This window comes from Dermochelys coriacea, chromosome 1 (genome assembly GCF_009764565.3).
Source record: "Dermochelys coriacea isolate rDerCor1 chromosome 1, rDerCor1.pri.v4, whole genome shotgun sequence".
Taxonomy (NCBI): Eukaryota; Metazoa; Chordata; order Testudines; family Dermochelyidae; genus Dermochelys; species Dermochelys coriacea.
The window spans coordinates 299,568,291-299,591,265 of NC_050068.2; the positions used below are offsets into that span (position 1 = coordinate 299,568,291).

Sequence of the window (22,975 nt, forward strand, 5' to 3'; positions counted from 1 at the left end):
CCTATTTTTATGAAAGGAAAAAAAAGTGATCCGGGTTACTACAGGCCAGTTAGTTTGTAATATGCAAGGTCCTGGAAAAAATTTTGAAGGAGAAATTAGTTAAGGACATTGAAGTCAATGGTAAATGGGACAAAATACAACATGGTTTTACAAAAGGTAGATCGTGCCAAACCAGCCTGATCTCCTTTTTTGAAAAAGTAACAGATTTTTTAGATAAAGGAAAGGCAGTGAATCTAATTTACCTAGATTTCAGTAAGGCGTTTGATACTATGCCACATGGGGAATTATTAGTTAAATTGGAGAAGATGGGGATCAATATGAACATCAAAAGGTGGATAAGGAATTGGTTAAAGGGAGAGTCCTACTGAAAGGCGAACTGTCAGGCTGGAAGGAGGTTACCAGTGGAGTTCCTCAGGGATCAGTTTTGGGACCAGTCTTATTTAATCTTTTTATTACTGACCTTGGCACAAAAAGTGGGAGTGTGCTAATAAAGTCTGCAGAGGATACAAAGCTGGGAGGTATTGCCAATTCGGAGAAGGATCGGAATATTATACAGGAGGATCTGGATGACCTTGTAAACTGGAGTAATAGTAATAGGATGAAATTTAATAGTGAGAAGTGTAAGGTTATGCATTTAGGGATTAATAACAAGAATTTTAGTTATAAGTTGGGGACGCATCAATTAGAAGTAACGGAAGAGGAGAAGGACCTTGGAGTATTGGTTGATCATAGGATGACTATGAGCTGCCAATGTGATATGGCTGTGAAAAAAGCTAATGCGGTGTTGGGATGCATCAGGAGAGGCATTTCCAGTAGGGATAAGGAGGTTTTAGTACCATTATACAAAGCACTGGTGAGACCTCACCTAGAATACTGTGTGCAGTTCTGGTCTCCCATGTTTAAAAAGGATGAATTCAAACTGGAGGAGGTACAGAGAAGGGCTACTAGGATGATCTGAGGAATGGAAAACTTGTCTTATGAAAGGAGACTTAAGGAGCTTGGCTTGTTTAGCCTAAGTAAAAGAAGGTTGAGGGGAGATATGATTGCTCTCTATAAATATATCAGAGGGATAAATACAGGAGAGGGAGAGGAATTATTTAAGCTCAGCACCAATATGGACACAAGAACAAATGGGGATAAACTGGCCACCAGGAAGTTTAGACTTGAAATTAGACAAAGGTTTCTAACCATCAGAGGAGTGAAGTTTTGGAATAGCCGTCCAAGGGAAGTAGTGGGGGCAAAAGATCTATCTGGCTTTAAGATTCTACTCGATAAGTTTATGGAGGACATGGTATGATGGGATAATGCGATTTTGGTAAGTAATTGATCTTTAAATATTCAGGGTAAATAGGCCTAATCCCCTGAGATTGGATATTAGATGGATGGGATCTGAGTTACCCAGGAAAGAATTTTCTGTAGTATCTGGCTGAATCTTGCCCATATGCTCAGGGTTTAGCTGATTGCCATATCTGGGGTCGGGAAGGAATTTTCCTCCAGGGCAGATTGGAGAGGCCCTGGAGGTTTTTCGCCTTCCTCTGTAGCATGGGGCATGGGTCACTTGAGGGAGGATTCTCTGTTCCTTGAAGTCTTTAAACCACGATTTGAGGACTTCAATAGCTCAGACATAGGTGAAGTTTTTCGTAGGAGTGGGTGGGTGAGATTCTGTGGCCTGCGTTGTGCAGGAGGTCGGACTAGATGATCAGAATGGTCCCTTCTGACCTTAGTATCTATGAATCTATAGTATGTTCTTCCTGAAGTACTTTGCTAGAATTCTCCAGAAACATCCTCGGTATCAGGATGGGACATTAAAATTAATTTCCTTAAAAACTGAATTTCCCTATAGTGGTACTATTACAAGAAAAATCTTGTACCACATAAATAGCCACTGGTATTAGTAAAGTTATGGCTCTTGTTCAATATATGTTTTTTTGAATAAAAATCCTAGGATCCGCACATGGCCAACAGATTGACAAAGTTCAGCCATTGCATAAAGCCATTTTACATTTTTTTCCCTCTGGTGTTACTCGGGCTAAGGTGGGGAAAACCTCAGGTCAATGAATTTTCTTCCTTCCTACACACCAAAGCACTTGCTTGATTTATCCACGCTTTCAATCCCAGTCTGCGGTTTAGTGGTACCTATCTGAGCCCAAGCCTAAATAACTTCTCTAAATGACTGCAGTCAGGGGACTAAACTCAAGGACCAAGACAAAAAATTAGGTGTGTTTTTACTTTGCTCTCTTACAAGGCAGAGATTGTTTTTTTTCTGTCTAGATAGAGGGCTTTCTTCTTTATATTTTCCCAGCTCTTGTATCTTTTAAGGAAGGGTTTGACAGACACTAAGACTTCATTCCTGCTGTTATCTAAGAGAAGAGCTGTCAGCAAGCTGTAATTTCAGGCTTCTGCAAAGTACTCTATATGCACTGAACAGTGCAGAAGTGCACATTTAAATACACATCAATGAAGCAATCCTCAGATGTAAATATGGAAAATATCATTTTCTCTGGATGGCAATGAGGTATATCTACACGTCTCATAATTCTTAAATAACTGTAAAGTACATTTCTAGAGTTGTTTAGTATGCTGCTACTGGAGTTTCGATAGACACAGATTTCTGTAAGGTACTTTGCAGGAACCTTAAGACTTTGAGCTTCAGTGCCCTTAAACTGGCATTAGAACACTATTCTGCCAGTCAGACAAAGAAAGTCCACACAAACTCTCATTGAAAGATACTAATAGGGCTTCTAGAGACCTTCACAATGAATTAATATAGCAGCAGTAGAGCTTGTCAGCTTGGCAGTAGAGCTTGTCAGCAGTAGAGCTTGACATTTAAAAAAATATTTTGTTCTGAATCAGAAAATTTTGATTCAGGACCATCAAAACAAGTCATTTTGATAATGTTGAAGTGTTTTGTTTTGACTCTTGATTTCATTATTAAATATATATGTTACATATATACTCAGTATTAAATATATCGAAATTTAACATAAAATTAATATTTTAATATAATACAAAAGTCTATATAAAATTAATTGAAACATTTGACATTTTCCTATTGAAAAATTGGTCAAAATCGACACATTCCCATTAAATACTTCAATTGCGATTATTTTTTATATTTTTTGACAGAAAAATGTCCTGTCAAAAACATTTCAACTAGCTCTAAACAGCAGTTGGGACTGGATAATTTGGTCTTGTGGGACTGCTTATATTATGCATGTGGGACTGCTGATATCATATGCATGCTCCTAGGCAGAATGTTTCATTTTTTATGTTTATGATTACAGCTCTATGTTAACTATTGTGACTATGCAAATCTTATTTTTAGTACTGTTTCAGATTTGTAAAATATTTTTAATTTACTTTTTTTTTTTTTTTTGCATTTATTAGGACTGATATTTAAAAAAGAGAGTGCGGAAGAAGGAACCCAACTGGCTATCACCAAATCAGACAGCTTTGCAGGCATAGGAATCAGAAAGACTCCATGGAATGGAATGCTAAAATGTAGGTAATATTGTAGGTGGAGCTTTGCGTGTGACCTACCACTGTTGAGGCCTAACGGGTTCATGCCTACCTTAAAGGCCCTTCTCCCCATATAATACCACAACAATTGTGCTCAGCAGATATACTTGAGTTAACATTCCTCGGGTTTAAAAGGGAGGAGAGTGGTGGCATGTCTTTTTCTGTGATGGGTGCTTAATTCTGGAGCTTGCCTCCCAGACCTACAACCTTCACCAGGGTGGGTTAATCCACAGGCATGATGCAAAATCCACTGTTTTTCCTGGGATTTCAATAAGAGGGTGGGTTGAATATTAAGAATGGCTGGATGTGGGGACAATTATTTTATTGATATTTATTCTGGACTAATATTTTTTCAGTTTGTATGGTCTGGGTTGGATAATTTGTTTGTATTTAGTATTTATTGTTGTGTGTTTTTATACAATTTAAATTTGGTTCAAGCACAGAGCTATGAGATGGAGGCTTTCCGCAAAAGGAAATAAATATATGCAGTGTATGACCTTCATGTGTTGCAGATAGTTTGCTAAAACATGACATCATGGGACACACTGAACCAGAGAAGATTTATGCCCAAGACAAAAATTTTGCCAGAGAAATGGCCTAGCAGATGGAATGGGATAACCCCACATACTCATTAACAATATCTGGGATGCCTCTTTATGTGTGCCAAAATGAGTGACTTTGAATTAGCTTGTTTAGTCTTAAAAGAAACTTAGGACTGAGTGCTTATTAAATTTTTTTCTCCTAATCACCATCCTGTGCCAGACCCTGAAAATGCTCATTAGAAGAGCACAGACAGGTATAAGGAATACATATACAAGAACATAAGAATGGCCATACTGGGTCAGACCAATGGTCAATCTAGCCCAGTATCCTGTCTTCTGACAACTGCCCGTGCCAGATGCTTTAGAGGAAATGAACAGAAGAAGGCAATTATCAAGTGATCCATCCACTGTCATCCAGCTTCTGGAAGACAAATACCTTTCCCTTTAAAGATTATTTGTGCTGTGTTTGGTGACAGCCTCTCTCTTCACTATCTGTATTCACTATCTACCATTTATTATTCCTTGTTCTTTCATTTTAAATGTTTCAGTCAGCCATTTAGAAATGACACTATGGACCAGACTGCAAATCCCTTATTCACACTAGTAAAAAATTATTCACAAAAGTCCTCCTATTGAAGTCAAGAGGAAAACTTGTGGGGAGTGATGGGCTTACACAGTTTGGACCTTTGAGACTCACTCTGCATGTATAGCACATAGGTAAGAGTCAAAGTGATCCATTTGACACAGCACACTGGCTGCAATTCATTCATTCAAACTATTCAAATACATTCAAATAAGTCAGTAGAGGTTTGTGAACTATTCACAATCAGAAAAAGAGAGTAGCATTTGTCAGACAATTTATTAATCAGAATTCAACGAGCTCTAGTTTGGTGATTGGGATTCCACAAAAGCCTTTAACGTGAAAAATGGGAACCACTAAAGAAAAAGGTTAGGAGAACATATGAATTTTTACAAACAACCTCTTCACTTCTCCATTATGAAGTAACTAATGAACTGTAAATAACATTTAGAGGCCTTGATCCTTGTTTTATAATTTTAGGCCTCTTTAAATAGGTGATTCCAGATGCATTTTCCTGGGTATGAACCAATAAACTAGAATATACAGAAAACACCATGTGTTTCATGATACTGAAAACCAGAGTTTAGCATATCAAATGAGAGTCTGCAGAATCTTACCATAACACTTCTTTCGTAATGATCATGCTCTTTTTCAAAATCTATCATGTAGCCATTTAGAGACCAAATAAATGTCAGATCTAACGTGGTATCATAGGACGCAATACACTGCATGGTGGCATTCTCTCCAACTGTGACATCAACATTAGTTGGTGCTAAGATAATCTTTGTAGCTTCTGTGAAGTTAAAAGAAAATGTGGAAAAGTCTAATAAACAAGTGAATATACAGATGCAAATCTAGCTGTTTGATTATACATGAAAAGAACCAACTGATTTACATGTTATTTATGCAACTACATTTCAAAGGGGAACACTAATTAGAACAGAGGGGTGCTATACTAAGAAAAGTGACAACATCCTTACAACTGAAATGTCTTGCTTTTTGTTTGCTCATTCTCTGATAATACATATTTTAGCCTCTTGATCATGATGACTATAACCAGCTATGCTGAGTTATTTTTATTCACAGACTATTTCATGTGTAGAAGACAAATGATCCATTTTGCATGACCCATTGTGTATTTTTTGTTCATAATAATCCTGACTTTATTAAAAAATATATATCATTAAAGAATGGGGAGCTCTGCTCAGTGCTCTCATTTCCATTACTCCACCCTAATTCTAATATGTCTATTGAGAAACAATGTTTAATTATGCATGTAATGCAAATAGCTATGATGAGAAGGGACAGAAAAGAATAGAAGAAAAGAATAAAAATATGTATAATCAGAGCTTACTATAATCAAGAAAAGAAGAAGAGCAGGAGACTCCATGAAATCCCTCAGGGATCTTGTTATACAGATCTAATTTAACTGACACATGCTTTGATACCAAAGAGCTTAGCATTACAGAAGGGAATGGTATTCTAACCATGTGTGTGTACCTTTGGTAGCTGATTTTATAACTGTTGCTGGATTTTGTTTTATATTGTAGAGTCTTCTATTAACCTAGAGCAGGGGTGGGCAAACCCTTTGACCCGAGGGCCACATCTGCGTGGAGAAATTGCATGCAGGGCCATGAATATAGGGCTGGGGCAGGGATTGGGGTGCAGGAGGGGGTGCAGTGTGCAGGAAGAGGCTCAGGGCAGAGGGTTGGGGTGTAGGAGGAGTGTGGTGTGTGGCAGGGGGCTCAGGGCAGGTGGGTGGGGGCTCAGGACAGGGAGCTGTGGTGCAGGATGGGTGCAGCAGGGGGCTCAAGGCAGGGGGTTGGGGTGCGGGCTATAGGAGGGGTTTGAAGTGCAGGCTCCAGCGTAGCGCCGTTTACCTCGAGTGGCTCTGGTGTGGCAGTAGGATTAAGGCAGGCTCCCTACCTGACCTGGCCCCGCGCCGCTCCCAGAAATGGCCAGCACGTCTAGCAGTGCTCCTTGGAAAAAGGTGGGGCAGGCGGCTCTGCTGTGTGCTGCCCTCGCCTGTGGTACCACCCCATAGCTCCCATTGGCCACGGTTCCCGTTCCTGGCCAATGGGAGCTGCGGAGGCAGTGCCCGCAGGTTAGAGCGGCACACGGAGCCCTCTCTCCCCCACCCATGGGCTGCAGGGACATGGGTGCCAGCCGCTTCCAGGAGCGGCACGGGGCCAGGGCAGGCAGGGAACCTGCCTTAGCCCAGCTGAGCCACGGGGTTGGCAATCCCACGAGCTGGACTGAAAGCTCTGACGGGACGGTTCTGGCCCATGGGCCGTAGTTTGCCCTAGATGTATTCTAGAGTCTGCACTGCACTCTTCTTTCAGCGGTGGGTCGTCTACATACACATTTAGGCCCCCAGCAAAGGTATAAATAACAGCATAGACCACAAGGCATGCTTAGGCGAGTAAAGACAAGCCTGAAGGGTGTGGAAAGGTACACAAGTACATACCCTGCACGGCGCTCTACTTGCCCAAGCTGTGCCTCCCATCTATGGTACTATTTTTAGCAGTGTGGTACCCTGCTGCCTTCCCGCTGGCTCTGCTGGAACTTTCCACGACCACAGGAAAAGACTCCAATAGCAGGGGAAGGCTCTGGCAGGGAGGAGGTAGTGGAGAAAGATTTTTCAGCGGCTTCCCCACCACTGTGAAAAACTCCATCAGTGAGGAAAGGCTCTGGCAGTGGGGAGGCGGCAGGCAAAGACTCAGACTTTCCCTGCTGTCTGCCCCCTGCCAGAGCCTTTCCTCACCAAAGTGAAAATCTCTGGCAGTGGAGAGCGGCTGAAACCTTTCTGCACTGCCTCCCCACTGACAGAGCCTTTCACTGACATGTGTGGTTACATCCATCATGTGGACACAGTGCTAGAGGAAATTCTCATGTATCCACGACAGAAACCAAGTTTTGAAATCTGCCAACTAGCCTTTCACTGTTTCTGTTGGTTAAAGTTGAAATGCAAAGGACATGCTCAGTCATTAGTTTTTCCTCCTTAAATGAACTAAGTCAGAGTCCTCAGGTACAAAAAGAAACGGTTTATGCTTAGTTTATAAACACATATGGTTTAAATATTTAACTGTGGAGATTTTTTAAGTCAATTATTTTTTTATGATTCTAAAATGTATAGTATAATGTTAAAGAGGTTGAATATTTATTTACAAATGTTTCCAGAAAACTAAGAATGATGAATGTAGTGATTAAAAAACAAAGCTACAAAATACAAAGGAAAATAAATAATCATACTAGTTAAATAGACCTCGTGATTCAAAATAAATTCTTTACAACATTTGAAACGTCATTACACATGGTCCAGGGAAGTAGTTGGTCAAAAAATGTGGTCATATGTCCTCATGGACTCACACTTAAGTTGCTAAGTTTATCTTGTGGCACCATGCTTTTGAGCAAGACTGCCACATTCTGGCTGCAGGAAATGCTTTCTTTTCATATACATTTAATACATAGGTGGTTTTCTAGAGGCCTGGCAGACAGAAGTGCTCATGAAGTGAACACTATGAACACTATCTTCCCTTCCTCCTCCCTTCAGTTATCTGACAGGGCTGTAAAAGGTGCAATTAAGTATATCAGCATCTGATACCAGTACTGCAATGTGTTACAGTGGTATGTTTATTTCGATGAATAATCTCACAGTGCAAATTCAAATAAATGATTTATTTAATTGCACTGCTCACTACCCCCATGCTCTGAAAAAGAAGCTGAGAGGATCCAAGGAGGGGCAGGCAGGAGGATGGTCATGAACCCATCTCTCTGTATGTTGGCCTGCAGTGTTGGGCTATTGCATGAGGGAGAGATATTACCATCTGAATGAATGGATCAGATTATTGATCCTCCGGCGGGAAGGAACAGCACTGGTAGAAGAACTGAGACACTTCCTTTCCTTTGCTCCTCCTGGAGTGGCTCAGTTGCATGCTTCCCCTATTTAGAGCTGTTGCGTAAAAGCCATAATCTATCTCTTAATGAGCAATTCAGTTCTATTCAGTTGGAAAGAAATAACTTACAATGGCTTGCGGGGAAAGTTTTAAAGGGAAATCTTATAAAGCAAAGCTTTATAATTTTAAATTGAAGCATGTTATGTGAAATGAACTAAGAAATATGGAGCTTTACCTGTGATTTCCAGAGTACCAGTACTGTTAGCTTTTCCTTGGTTATTTTCTGCAAAACATGTGTAGCTGCCTTGATCCATCTTAGTGATATTAACAATTTCCAAGCTACCATCATCCCAAATAGATATCCTATTGAAAGTGTGAAAAACATACCACAAGTTAAAATAGTTATTTGCAAAAGAAAGAACAAAGTATTTCCAGCGGAAATCCCTAAATAAGTCAAAACAAAGATCATAAGGGTCTCTCAATGACTGAAGTCTAACTATTGCTTTTATATATGCTCCAGTACCCCACCATGATTTAAACAGAGTTTAGTATGGTTAATGGGATCTGTAATAAAGCATACAATTTACATTTGAGGGGATTATTTTCACTTATTTACGTTCTCTCAAATATTTTTTCTTTTAGTTTTATAAGTTTAATACTCAAACAAGTGAAAGACTAATTAGAGTGACTAAAACTAGGTGCTAAGGAAGGTATGCCAGTCAACATTAATGATATTTTGACTTATCACCTCCCTGCAATTTCACTTCTGGGTTTATTTTGAGCTGAGACTTCCAAGAGTACAAACTGTATAGACAAATGCTCACTATGGATTGGGATGAGACAACCAGTCTAAGTTTCACTGAGGATATGAGCTAGGATTTGAACTTGCATTACGTGTGGTGAACAAATTGTGCACAAATCCAAGAAATATCTGACACGTTCCTTCAAAGCCCCTCACCTAAAAATCCCCTTTTTAAAAACAATATACCATATTTTAACATCTAGATAAAATAATTAGAATTAGTTTGTAAATAAATTATTAAATAAATCTATGCTGTAGAAACCACCAAGAGGCCTCAGTCAGGGATCGGGGCCCCACTGTGCCAGGCATTGAACAAGGGAGTGAAACAAAGGGAGTTTGGAACAGAGAGCTCACAATTTGACAGAAGAAAAAACAAACAAATGGGGTTGGGTGGGGGCAGGTAGAGATTGGTATATTTACATAAATCAGGAGCCACAGGCAGTCATCAGCCTAACCACTTCAAGGTGGCAGTGATTCATAAGCATCATGGCAGAGGTAGATTTTAAAGAGGGATTTAAGACAGGATAATTCAATATAATCATTGATTGTTAAGGAGCACTGGCAGCTTGCCTCCTGTGAAAATGAGTTCTATTTCAGAAGACAAAATGTTCCCCTCACATATATGGAAACCCATCTTTGAGTTTTTGTGCAGATCTTAAGGCTTGAATGAACCATGTCTTTCTACTGATGGTATGTGGTAGAGCAGCTCAGATCATGTCAAGTGGACTCCACTAAATCTACTCAAGCAACTTGTTGAGGATCCGCCCCTTGTATAGAATGGAACACTACTGGTATGTCTACACTGCAATAAAATACACACTGCTGGCTTATGTCAGCAGACTCAGGCTCGCAGGGCTTGGACTACAGGGCTATAAAATTGCAGTGTAGATGTCTGATCCCAGAGTTCAGGCTCCAGCCAGCACCCAGATGTCTACATTGCAACTTTATAGCCTGAACCCTGAGAGCCTGAGTCAGCTGCCATGGGCCAGTTACTGGTGTTTTACTGTAGTGTAGACATTTCCTACAAGGTTGACGGGCAGCAAGTGTTGGCATAATGACATCTATTTAATGGAGAGCAATATCCCTTGGGAAAAATCTAATATTTAAATAAAATTATTGGCTTTTCCACCAACAAACATGAAATAACAATGGAGGACAAACAAAGGCCATTATTTTTGATTCTGGTGGAATTTACTAACAGCTCCTCAAAACTGATTCCTTATGCACATTCTGAATTAAATCTTTTTTGCTACATGAAATAAGGCTAATGAATGCTTTCCAGTATTCCTCAGAATGTTATATATAAATCCATGGACATCCCTTGCTAATTTAACATTAATTAACTTCTATCCATGGGGCAGATTCCTACTTGCTGTGGGGTAACAGTCATGAATCATTCCCAAATTTTTATGCTTTGCAAATTAAAAATTTCTAAACTTTCTACATGCTGTGTTTTAAACAGTTATAAGTTAGTGTTGAAAACTAAGCACTCCCTTTTAGGCTAACTCTGATATTTTAAATTATTTTTTTGAGGGAGTTTATCTGCAGCCAGGGAAATTCTCCGAGTATTGGGTTTAAAGCCTTGAAAATCTCATTTAATATAGCATTTAAAAGGTGACTTCTACAGTGCATGGGATGTTTATAAATAAGCCACCTTTACAACGGCTAAGCTACTACATTGATTTGTTTTGGCAAAGGATGAGCTTAAGGTAGGCTAGGCAGCTATGACAAAAAGAAGAAACTGAAAAACACAGTGGCATATATATTTAAATGAAATAAATTGGAGAAACATTACATTAAGCAATAAATCAATTTTAATTATACCTTGTGTAAGTAAAGATTTCTGAAAATAAAACCCTATATATGTTTGCCAATACATCTGTATGCTATATCAAATTAAGAATACAGGAAACCTTTGTAAATTACCATGAAACTATTAACATATAATTGGCATGCACCAGCAATATTGCCTCTGCTGTTTCACGGCATAGGAACTATGCATCTGAATCATATACCACACTATAGTGAACCATAGTGGCAGTATAATCAGCATAGGGAACTTACAGTTAACTTGATTTTAAAACCTGAGAGTATAAGAGGCCCTGAGTCCAGATTTACTGCTCCTGAGTGTACTGAAGAGTGGGGAGAAGGGAGGGCCATTGTGCATCTGCAGAGGATATACACTCAGAGTACATAAGCACATAAGAATGGCCATACTGGATCAGACCAATGGTCCATCTAGCTCAGTATCCTGTCTTCCAACAGTGGCCAGTACCACATGCTTCAGACAGAAGGAACAGAACAGGGCAATTATTATGTGATCCATCCCATCATCCAGTCCCAGCTTCTGGCAGTCAGAACTTTAGGGACACCCAAACCATGGGGTTGTGTACCTGACCATACTGGCTAATAGCCATTGATGGACCTATCCTCCCTGAACTTATCTAATTCTTTTTTGAACCCAGTTATTCCTTTGGCTTTCACAACATCCCCAGGCAACAAATTCCACAGGTTCACTGTGTGATGTGTGAAGAAGTACTTCCTTATGTTTACTTTAAACCTGCCGCGTATTAATTTCATTGAGTGATCTCCTCCTAGTTCTTGTATTATATGAATAGGTAAATAGCACTTCCTTATTCATTTTCTCCATACCATTATGATTTTAGACCTCTATCATATCCTCCCTTAGTTGTCTTTTTTTCTAAGATGAACAGTCCTACTCTTCTTAATCTTTCCCTGCAGCAGGGAAAGGCTCAAGCTGTGGGAAGCTGACAGACCTTTTCCTCTCCACAGTGAAAGACTCCACTAATGTGGAAAGGCTCTGGCAGGGAGAGGCAGTGAGGAAACACTAGCGCCTTTTTTGACTGCCTCCCTGCACCAGAGTCTTTCACTGTGGCATGTAGTTTCACACCACAGTGTAGCTACTAACCACAGTATGGATGCAGCCTGCTTTTACTGAGGAGTCTAGCTATACATACCCTACATGCTGCTACCAGTGGTAGGCAGTGTACCCTCAGAGAACTCCAATTACTGGTAAATAACTTTTCTTTCTCCTTCATGAATTGCCTCTGCATTTCAACACTGGAGAAGAATAGCAAACAGGAACATAATAAAAATGGGAGAAGTGAAAGTTAAATAAAGAGTAAAGCACTGCCAAACCCAGACCCAATATTTCATGGCTAATGCTTAGTAAATGTGCTAGCTGAACTGCAAGTTTACATGGAAGATTTATATGCAAAATGAGAATTAATGTTTTGAATTTTTCATTAAGAATGAAGAATAAAAATAAATTATTTAATTAAGAATGGTTCTTTGCTTCAATTTTGCTTCAAGAATTCACTAATCAATAAAAATCTATAGTAAAATTTGCACTCTAACTAAATTTCTATTTCAGAAATTTTCTATTTCATTTGAATATACAGGTATCATAAAACTATTCTAAGACCAATCATGCTGTCTAGAACCAGTACTGACCTGCTCCCATTTACAAGCAGTTCTGTTCCTTTGCTCCATGAAAATTTTGGTTTAGGAGCAGCTTTAGGCTTGCATTCAATTATTACACGGCCTCCTTTAGCAGCCAAGATCTTCTTCTTCATTGGGTTCAGTTCAAAATTAGGAGGTGAAGCTGAAGAGAAAAAGCAACATATGGACACTGTTGTCATATCTTTTGACAAGGTATGTAATACTGTTCGTTTTAGGACATTAAAGATAATCCGGGTGTACTGAAGCATACATATCTATAATTAAGAAAGGGGATAAGAATGATCCGGGCAATTACAGACCTGTTAGTCAGACCTCAGTATTGTGCAAGACTTTAGAACAAATTGTGAAGGAAAAAATAATTACATTCATGAAGGTAAATGGTAAAAGGGACGTAATGCAACATGGATTTACCAAAGGTAAGATCATGCCAGACTAATTTTATTTCCTTCTTGGAGAAAATAACGGATTTTTTAATATTTTGACTGAAGGAAAGCATTTGACACGGTAACACATGGGAAATTATCAGTTAAATTAGGGATTACAAGGTAGACAAGGAAGGGGTGAAGGCAACAAGTTTTGCTGAAAAATGAATTATCAAACAGGAAGGAGGTTACTAGTGGAGCTCCTCAAAGATCGGTCTTGGGACTAATCTTATTGAATATTTTTACTAATGACCTAGCACAAAATGTAAGTGTGGGCTAATAAAATGTGCTGATGATACAAAGATGGTAGGCATTATCAACACAGAGGAGGATCAGAATATTATACAAAAAGATCTGGATGACCCTGAAGACTGGCAAGACAGAAATGGGATGAAATTCAATAATACATAGTGCAAGGTCAAGCACTTAGGGTCTAATAATAAGAATTTTTACTACAAACTGGAGGCTCATCTGTTGGAAGTGAGAGAGAAGGAGAGAGACCTGGGCAGGGAGGGTCAATAACAGGATGACTATAAGCCACCAGTGTGATGTGGTTGTGAAAAAGGCAAATGCAATCCTAGGATGCATTATGTGAGGCATTTCTAGTAGAAATAGAGAACTATCAAGGCCTTTGTACAAGGCAATGGTAAGACCTCATTTGGAATACTGGGTACAATTCTGATCACCCATGTTCAAGAAAAATTAATTTAAACTGGAACAGGTTCAGAACTGGAAACTGTGTAGAGAAGAGAAATGATGATCAGGAAATGGAGGGCCTATCTTATGAGAGGAGACCAGAAGAGCTTGGCTTATTTTGTCTAGCAAGAAGGCTGAGAAGGGTATGATTGCTCTCTATAAATACATTAGGGGTAAAAATACCAGGGAGGGTGAAGAGCTATTTAAGCTAAAGGGCAATGTTGGCATAAGAACAAATGGAGATAAACTGGCCATGAACAATTTCAGGCTGGAAATAAGAAGAAGGTTTCTAACCATCAGAAGAACTAGGGGAATGGATGAGATTCTAGAACAGCTTCCCAATAGTAATTGTGGAGGGAAAGCAACCTAATTAGCTTTAAGAGAGACTGACACATTTATGAATGTGATTGTATGATGGGGTGCCCACCCCACACAAGGCAGAGCAGGTTAAATGAGGTCAATTAACCTTGTAAGCCACGCCTGGAGGGAAGCTAGGGATTTACAAAGCCTAATGGAAGATTAAGTTCAGCTAGGAAGGAGCAGGTTGGGCCTGTATAAAGGGATGAAGCTGGGGACAGGAAGAGGCTGAGGGGGAAGCAGTCTGCAGTCACTCCCTCTGAGAAGGGGATTTGTTTAGGGCTAGAGAGTCTAGCAAGAAGTCAAAGAGGGGAAGCAGTCTACAGTTACTCCCTGGAAGGAGGGAATGTTGGCCATTAAACTCAGGGGTGGGGGCAGAAGATTGAGATAAGGATAAACCCAGGGGTGGGGGCAGAAGATAGAGAAGGGAAGTGGGGAGACTAGTGGGAAGGCCCGGGTTCCCCTACCAGCCACTGAGAAAGTGGCCTTGGACTGGAAGGCTGTCTGGAATGGCATGTGGATATCTGATCCAGTGGTACTTTGATACCCCAAAAAGGGAGGACCATATAGTGACCTGTTCAGAGGGCTGTCACGAAGAGGGAGCACTGCGAATCCTGGAGAGTGAGGTGCTGTGAGCAACCAAGGAAAGGGAGGTGTCAGAAGGTAATTCCCAGACATGGCCACAATGAGGGGTCCCAATGGTGAGTGAACTGTTATAGAGCGTAGGGCTCACTTCAAGTTTCTGACATGTTCCCAAGAGCTCAGGCTTCAGGGTTTCAGATGACCATCAGCAGGGGTCAGGAAGGGATTTCCCTCTCCCCCAATGTATTCTGGATTTTTTTTATCTCCTTCCTCTAAAGCATCAGGGATGGCCATGGCTGGAAATGGGACACTGGATGGGCAGCTCCAGGGCTCTGAGGGCACCAAGCATTCTCTCTCAGGCGCCTGGATCTTGTTCACAACCTCAGGGTCTAACTGATCACCATATGTGGGATCAGGAAGGAAGTTCCCCCATCTCAGATTACCTGTGATTTGAGGGATTTTCACCTTCCTCTGTGAGTGGGTGCAGGTCACTAGCAGGATTATCTGGTTATATCTCAATCATTTCTATGCCACTGCAGGGACCTCAGACACTGGTGTACCTTAGTGGCAGATACAGCCCACAGAAGACTAGACAGTTAATACTTTGGTCTAATTTAGGTGTTGGGTTTAGTGTGCGGGTGCAGGGTGGCGTTGTGGCCTGTGATATACAGGAGGTCAGCCTAGATGATCTGGTTGTCCCTTCTGCCCTTAAATCAATGACTTTATGAAGAACTAAGGAATTGGGCTCCACAATTTCCACTATGCAGGTGAGCATAGATACAGAAAATTGGCTCTGCAACAGTGGAAGGTCTGACAAATTAGCTGCATTAATAACATATTTATATGTTGTGTCTTTCCTGCAAATCTTATCTGATTTCTCAAATTTCATCTGAGCTTGGTCCAGGTGAATTATAGGTCTGCTCTACAGCCTACTCTGAAACCAAAAGAAAAACCTCACTGGATCTCAGTGGGCTTTGTATCAGACATAATTAAGAGTCTGATAACAGCACTTTTAAAAATTCAGCTTCCTCACAGGTCACAAGAATTTTTAAAATAATTTAAAATTTGTTTTCTGTTCTCAGTTGTTTTTAAACAGCCCTAAAGGAAACGGTAGACAGTTCCTCAGCTTTACAGTTTCTGTTGTTTTCTGTTTGGCCACTTGCTCAGACAAATGCTTCTCCGATGTGCACAAGCAGCAGTATGATTTTAGCGAGAGCCACTCAGACATACTGGGGTCAGAAGTTGGCCCATTGAGTTTTTCTCTATTTGTAACTGATCATAAGACAACACATCTCTCTTTTGTTGACTTCTATGTCTGTGCAACAACATGGTTTATGATGCCATCAAAGACGTGCACAGCTCAGGGAAATAGGTCTGTTAATTTTGCAGCTGTACAGGCAAAATGATCAAACATTGGTTTAGTTCACATCTTATCAATAGGGCCATCTCAAAATAAGCAAACAGATATTTAACCCTCTCATTCATCCATGCGTGTTTCTGGGTGATCTGGGTCTAGGAGTGGGTAGCTGGTAATGGAGTGACTGTTGGTAAAGAGATGAGACTTACTGGAAGTGTTGTGACGTGAGTAGTGAAGGATAATGTGTTCCTGAGCAGTGAAGTGAGGAACTCAAGACTGGTGGCAGGAGTGATGAGGAGCTGGAGGAAGGGAGGGGAACTAAAGGCCTGGGTGGATTGAGAAATTACAGGGCAGAACTGGTCATGCACCGTGGGAGCTCTAGCTGTGGGAGAGAGGCAGGCAGATGAGAAGGTAGAACTTCGGGGACTGGGAAGTGGAGAAGCAGACATGGGCTGGAGGCAGATATGAGATGAGAAGATCACAAGCCAACTGGTCTCAGGAAATCCCTGAGAGAGCCACATAAGCTTGCCAGGGCATCAACCAATATAAATATGTCAATGGGGGTCATCCACTGTGGTTGAACATAGGACCTCTGGATCTAACAATCTGAGTTTCTACTGCTTGAGCTATAGAAAAAACATGAATTATCTTGGAGGCAGCAACAGGCTGAAATCTCTAAAAGTGGTCTAGCCACTAGCCTGGGGTAAAGAGGATGGGTTAGAGCATCAGTTCCTGAAAGGCTGTGGGAGGGCAAGAAGCGGGTAGGAGGAGCAGCAGCAGTCAATTAGAAGTTGCGTGTTGATTGGCAGAACAGGTTCTGGAGAAAGCAGGGGGTGCCCAATCGAGTAGGTAAGATAAGCAGTGGCAGAAGCCACTCCTCAACCAGCTCTGTGTGGTCCATAAGCACTGCAAACCTTTGATATGAGACCTGTCCAAGTTTGCAGCTACAGTGGGAAGTCAACACGAGGAGGTGAAAATCCAGAAGACATTTCTTACAAAGTAATGACAAGATTAAAGGTGGTAAAATTTGGTTCCTCAGCCTCTTAGTAGTATCCCGTTAGAGATTTTAAATATTTCTAGTGTTAAAACATCATCTCAGCTATATTCAATAAGAACAGGGCAATACAGTTATTAAATTTATTATTACAGAATAAGCAACGTGGTGCCATGACTCTGTATTTTACATAAAAATAAGTGCTTGTAAACATGGAAATCTGACGACCATTTTGTCCAGATTTGAAAGTATTTTACAAGTCGAAACAAAAACAGAATATCTCACTGACCCACAACCTTCAGCTCAGCATTTGCGTATATAATTCCATGTATATTTTCTGCTATACATTGATACATGCCGGCATCCTTGACAGTCAGGCCTTGTATTCTTAATTCACCTCTCCGGAACTAAAAAAAAATCCAGAACAATAAGAATATCACGTTCACTACACATTCACTAAGATTTCTGTCCTTCCATGCTCCTTTAATTTTCTTATTCGGTGTTAGTGCTTGAGGTGAGTCTTTCACATTCCTTTAAAGCACTGAAGACCCTTTATTTTCCCCTACTTTACATTCCAGGATTCATGGCACTATGTAGCAGCCACCATCTTTTTGAATGAAAAGATTCCATGCTGGCTCCCTACTTGACTGGAAGGATCATGGCTGAGCAATTGCATACATCAGTGTGAGATGCCTCTACAACAATCCTAGTACTGCAGATCCAGTGTTAAGATTGCTGGAGAACCAGGAACCAAATCTGTTTTTTCCACAATCTTAACACATAGCACATCCGCTAAGCCAATAGCCCACACCAAAGTGCTTTACTTCAACAAATTGCAAGATACATCTACAGTATATTGAAGCACCTTGTTTTACAATAATATTAGTATTTGCATTGTTAAGGCTCGCTCTACAACCTATTGAAGTCAATGGGATTCTTCTAAAGGACTTCAGTGCGGATTGATGTGGGCCTCTGAGTGTCTTGCTTCTACTAACTAGTAACATGGTAAATATGATTAAGTAGCTGATATAGCTTGGGAAAAATAAAACCCCAAACAGAAACACAGCAAGACCTTTTGTGAACTATAGTAGATAGCCATTTAAAAAAAAGTTAATGAACTATGCTCTTGTGGAAAATAGGCTGAGCAGCTTTAGGCCTAGCATAAGGCTCAATTGTAGTATCTGGGAGAGTTGAAAATTATAGAAATATTTTTGCATTTTCTAAAATATTTTTGATTAATAAAAAACAGTACAATCAGTTTTTCTAAAGGGAATTCTCTCTTTGTGTCAACCAAGGAAATATTTAGTGTAAAAAATAGAAAATCTGTTTGATTTAGAAACAGAAAATGTTGTCATGGAAATGAGAATATTTTTGTTCTTTTCTATCAGAAATAATATTTTAATTCTAACACAAAGTGTAATTGTGTGACATATTATTTGAGAACTACATGATATTTTCTGCAACCCAATATGTAGATTTTGTCAGTGACTGTCTAGTCAAAAGGGGCAGTCAAGTAATTTTACTTGTTAAATCACTTGTTTGTAATAACCACAGAAGCTTGAAAATAGGATTGTTTTCTTCTGGTTTAATCCTTTTCCATATGGCAGACACTGATATCCCTGCTCCCCTGCTCACCCCCCCCCCCCCAGATTTTTCTCAAAGCACACAGCCAAAATAGCTGTGCCCCATTGTTTTCTTTGTCTGTATACCAGTATCACTGTCATCACAGCTCGGGAAATGCAGCAGTGTATTAGTTGTCTTGTCAACCCTCTTCTTTTTGGCCTCTTCTCCAGCAGCAGAACACATAATACTGTGAGTCCAACATAAACAATGGTAGGTTTCTGTTTTTGGGGGCTTATTAATTTCATTTTTGGGGGGTTTATATTAGTAGCAGTGTTGAGTCCTATGTAGATGTCCAAAAATCAGGGTTTTTCAGGGCTCTCTCTTTGTATTTACTATAACAAGTAATCCCATTGTCATGGTCCTTTGTGCACTTTTAACTTATTGTTACTTACTTAAGTACTGTTTCAAACGACACTATGTGAAAGTGCACTAGGGAAACTTTAATGTGCACCAGCAGGGTCTACACAGACCAATTAATGTGCTGGTTTCAGAGTAGCAGCCGTGTTAGTCTGTATTTGCAAAAAGAAAAGGAGTACTTGTGGCACCTTAGAGACTAACAAATTTATTAGAGCATAAGCTTTCGTGAGCTACAGCTCATTTCATCGGATGCATTTGGTGGAAAAAACAGAGGAGAGATTTATATACACACACAGAGAACATGAAACAATGGGTTTATCATACACACTGTAAGGAGAGTGATCACTTAAGATAAGCCATCACCAGCAGCGGGGGGGGGGGGGGGAGGAGGAAAACCTTTCATGGTGACAAGCAAGGTAGGCTAATTCCAGCAGTTAACAAGAATATCAGAGGAACAGTGGGGGGTGGGGTAGGAGGGAGAAATACCATGGGGAAATAGTTTTACTTTGTGTAATGACTCATCCATTCCTAGTCTCTATTCAAGCCTAAGTTAATTGTATCCAGTTTGCAAATTAATTCCAATTCAGCAGTCTCTCGTTGGAGTCTGTTTTTGAAGCTTTTTTGTTGAAGTATAGCCACTCTTAGGTCTGTGATCGAGTGACCAGAGAGATTGAAGTGTTCTCCAACTGGTTTTTGAATGTTATAATTCTTGACGTCTGATTTGTGTCCATTCATTCTTTTACGTAGAGACTGTCCAGTTTGGCCAATGTACATGGCAGAGGGGCATTGCTGGCACATGATGGCATATATCACATTGGTAGATGTGCAGGTGAACGAGCCTCTGATAGTGTGGCTGATGTGATTAGGCCCTATGATGGTGTCCCCTGAATAGATATGTGGACAGAGTTGGCAACGGGCTTTGTTGCAAGGATAGGTTCCTGGGTTGGTGGTTCTGTTGTGTGGTGTGTGGTTGCTGGTGAGTATTTTCTTCAAATTGGGGGGCTGTCTGTAAGCAAGGACTGGCCTGTCTCCCAAGATCTGTGAGAGTGATGGGTCGTCCTTCAGGATAGGTTGTAGATCCTTGATGATGCGTTGGAGAGGTTTTAGTTGGGGGCTGAAGGTGATGGCTAGTGGCGTTCTGTTATTTTCTTTGTTAGGCCTGTCCTGTAGTAGGTGACTTCTGGGTACTCTTCTGGCTCTGTCAATCTGTTTCTTCACTTCAGCTGGTGGGTATTGTAGTTGTAGGAATGCATGATAGAGATCTTGTAGGTGTTTGTCTCTGGAGAGTGGAAATCTGTCAACTTCATGAAAAAACTCGCACAGACAGACATCATCTTCCTCTCCAAATGCAAACAGATGGACATCATACCGAAAGGACTGAAGGTAAAAAATCCATTACAATCTACATACCACACAAACTATGCTGACAGCTTGTGCCACACACTCTCAAAGAAACTGCGGAACCACCTGATCAACATCCTCTACAGCAAACAGGGAAAGATTAAGAATGAGCTCTCAAAACTGGATACTCTCATAAAGAACCAACCTTCCACACAAACTTCCTCGTGGCTGGACTTTACAAAAACTAGACAAGCCATTTACAAAACACACTTTGCTTCTCTACAAAAGAAAAAGGACACTAAGCTATCTAAACTACTATATGCCACAAGGGGCCACAACAATGGTTCCCGTAACCCACCCAGCAACATTGTTAGTCTATCCAACTATACTCTTAGCCCAGCAGAAGAATCTGTCCTATCTCGGGGCCTCTCCTTTTGCAAACTGGATACAATTGACTTAGGCTTGAATAGAGACTGGGAATGGATGAGTCATTACACAAAGTAAAACTATTTCCCCATGGTATTTCTCCCCCCCACCCCACCCCCCACTGTTCCTCTGATATTCTTGTTAACTGCTGGAATTAGCCTACCTTGCTTGTCACCATGAAAGGTTTTCCTCCTTTCCCCCCCCCCGCTGCTGGTGATGGCTTATCTTAAGTGATCACTCTCCTTACAGTGTGTATGATAAACCCATTGTTTCATGTTCTCTGTGTGTGTGTATATAAATCTCTCCTCTGTTTTTTCCACCAAATGCATCCGATGAAGTGAGCTGTAGCTCACGAAAGCTTATGCTCTAATAAATTTGTTAGTCTCTAAGGTGCCACAAGTACTCCTTTTCTTTTTGCAATTAATGTGCAACACACTTGAGTGCACTTTAGAAATCACACCCTTGTAATCCATGTAGACAAGTCTTTAGGTACAAGTAACCATTTCCAGTGTTTCTCCGGTATTCACTGAATAAACACCAATCTCATTTATTTTTCTATAGGGGGTGCTATATCAGCGTTTATCAGTTAAAACCTAAAATGAGAAGCCCTACCAACAGCTATTAAAACTATTGTTGAGAATGCTGAAGTGAAAATTAATATATACATTTAAGACACAGAAAATACTCCTCCAAAAAGGATAACAATTGGAAAGCTGATAGAAAATTAGGTCTAAGTTATTGGGCAGTGCTTTTATTTTACACTTCACGTCCACTGAAAATGTGAAATTTGCAATATTCTGTGACATGAAATACATGAAAAAGTTGTATGGTAATATAATGAGAACAGCAATCTTATTTTTAAACATTTCTGACATCCCTCCATTGGCACGGTCTTTTCCATATTTTTTGAGATACATGCATGTTTAATGTGGTAAAATGGAAAAAAAAATTTGGAAAGGGGGGGACTTTTATTTAGAGACAACAAAATAGCATTCATTGTAAAGGCTCCCAGTTTAAAAAAAAAAAAAGGTATCTGTATCCCAACTGTATGCTACGAAAAAGCAGGTTATCCGAACTGAATATGAAATGTGAGAAGATATATTTAACAACCAAAGAGCAGACTGAGATATAAGTAGGATATAAAAATAAATTTTATCCTTAATGCAGTCTGAATTATCAAAGGTTTATATCATATAATTCACAAGGCTTCTAACTGTTTAATAATGTATACTTTAAAAATTGTTTTCAATTAACAATTAATACAGCAAAATACATAGAAATATACCAACCGATACTCCATTTTTCAACCACCTGATTGTTGGAGTAGGCTTGCCTGTGGCTACACAAGGCCAGTATAGATCACTGCCTATGTCTCTTTCTGTGTCATTGATATGTTCTACCCATTCTGGATATGCTGAAAAACAAAGAAAACAGAACGTCTTATAAATATTAAATATAAATTTAACAATCAATCATTATTTAGTTCTACTCGTGTTTTTATCCTCAATATTCCATTAAGGATTAAGCAATAACACCGAGTATCAAAAGCGCATTTGCATTGTGCAACTGCAATAAGACCTGCATTTCCTAACATGATGAAAAGTATCCCAAAGTGCTAGGGCTCTTTCTTTAGGAATCTGTCCTATAGACACATATGAGCAGTCCCACTGAACTGGGATTATAGATTCACTGCAATAGCTCTTCACAATTTATCAGTTTCTTCTTAGTTGCCCAATATAGGACACCAATTCCTATAAAAAGTTGACAATGGTTAGGCTGCTGGTATGCTGATACCACTGCCAATGATGCTGACCAATACTGTCTCAATTTTCCTTGTACTCAAAAAAAATTATTGTATTGTAATGTATTGTACATTTTTCCTTGTCTGTATCGATCTGTTGTCTCCTGTGTTATATTTAGATTATAATCTCTCTGGGATAGAAACAATCTTTTTGTTCTGTGAGTGTACACCTCTTATCACAATGGGGTCCTGGTCCC

The 22,975-nt window shown here is 40.0% G+C and overlaps 1 protein-coding gene across 8 annotated transcripts in view; it reads right to left on the reverse strand.

Moving 5' to 3' along the window:
* The window catches only part of CNTN1 (contactin 1), a 434,625-nt gene that overhangs the window by 107,748 nt on the left and 303,902 nt on the right, over positions 1–22,975 (reverse strand). For all 8 annotated transcript variants that reach the window (XM_038373409.2, XM_038373417.2, XM_043494720.1 and 5 more), the window contains 5 exons: positions 22,267–22,391; positions 17,520–17,637; positions 12,814–12,964; positions 8,773–8,900; positions 5,259–5,434 (listed from right to left, as the gene is read on the reverse strand). In XM_038373409.2, coding sequence (XP_038229337.1) covers positions 5,259–5,434; positions 8,773–8,900; positions 12,814–12,964; positions 17,520–17,637; positions 22,267–22,391 — 698 coding nt within the window. The remainder of the gene's footprint in view (positions 1–5,258; positions 5,435–8,772; positions 8,901–12,813; positions 12,965–17,519; positions 17,638–22,266; positions 22,392–22,975) is intronic.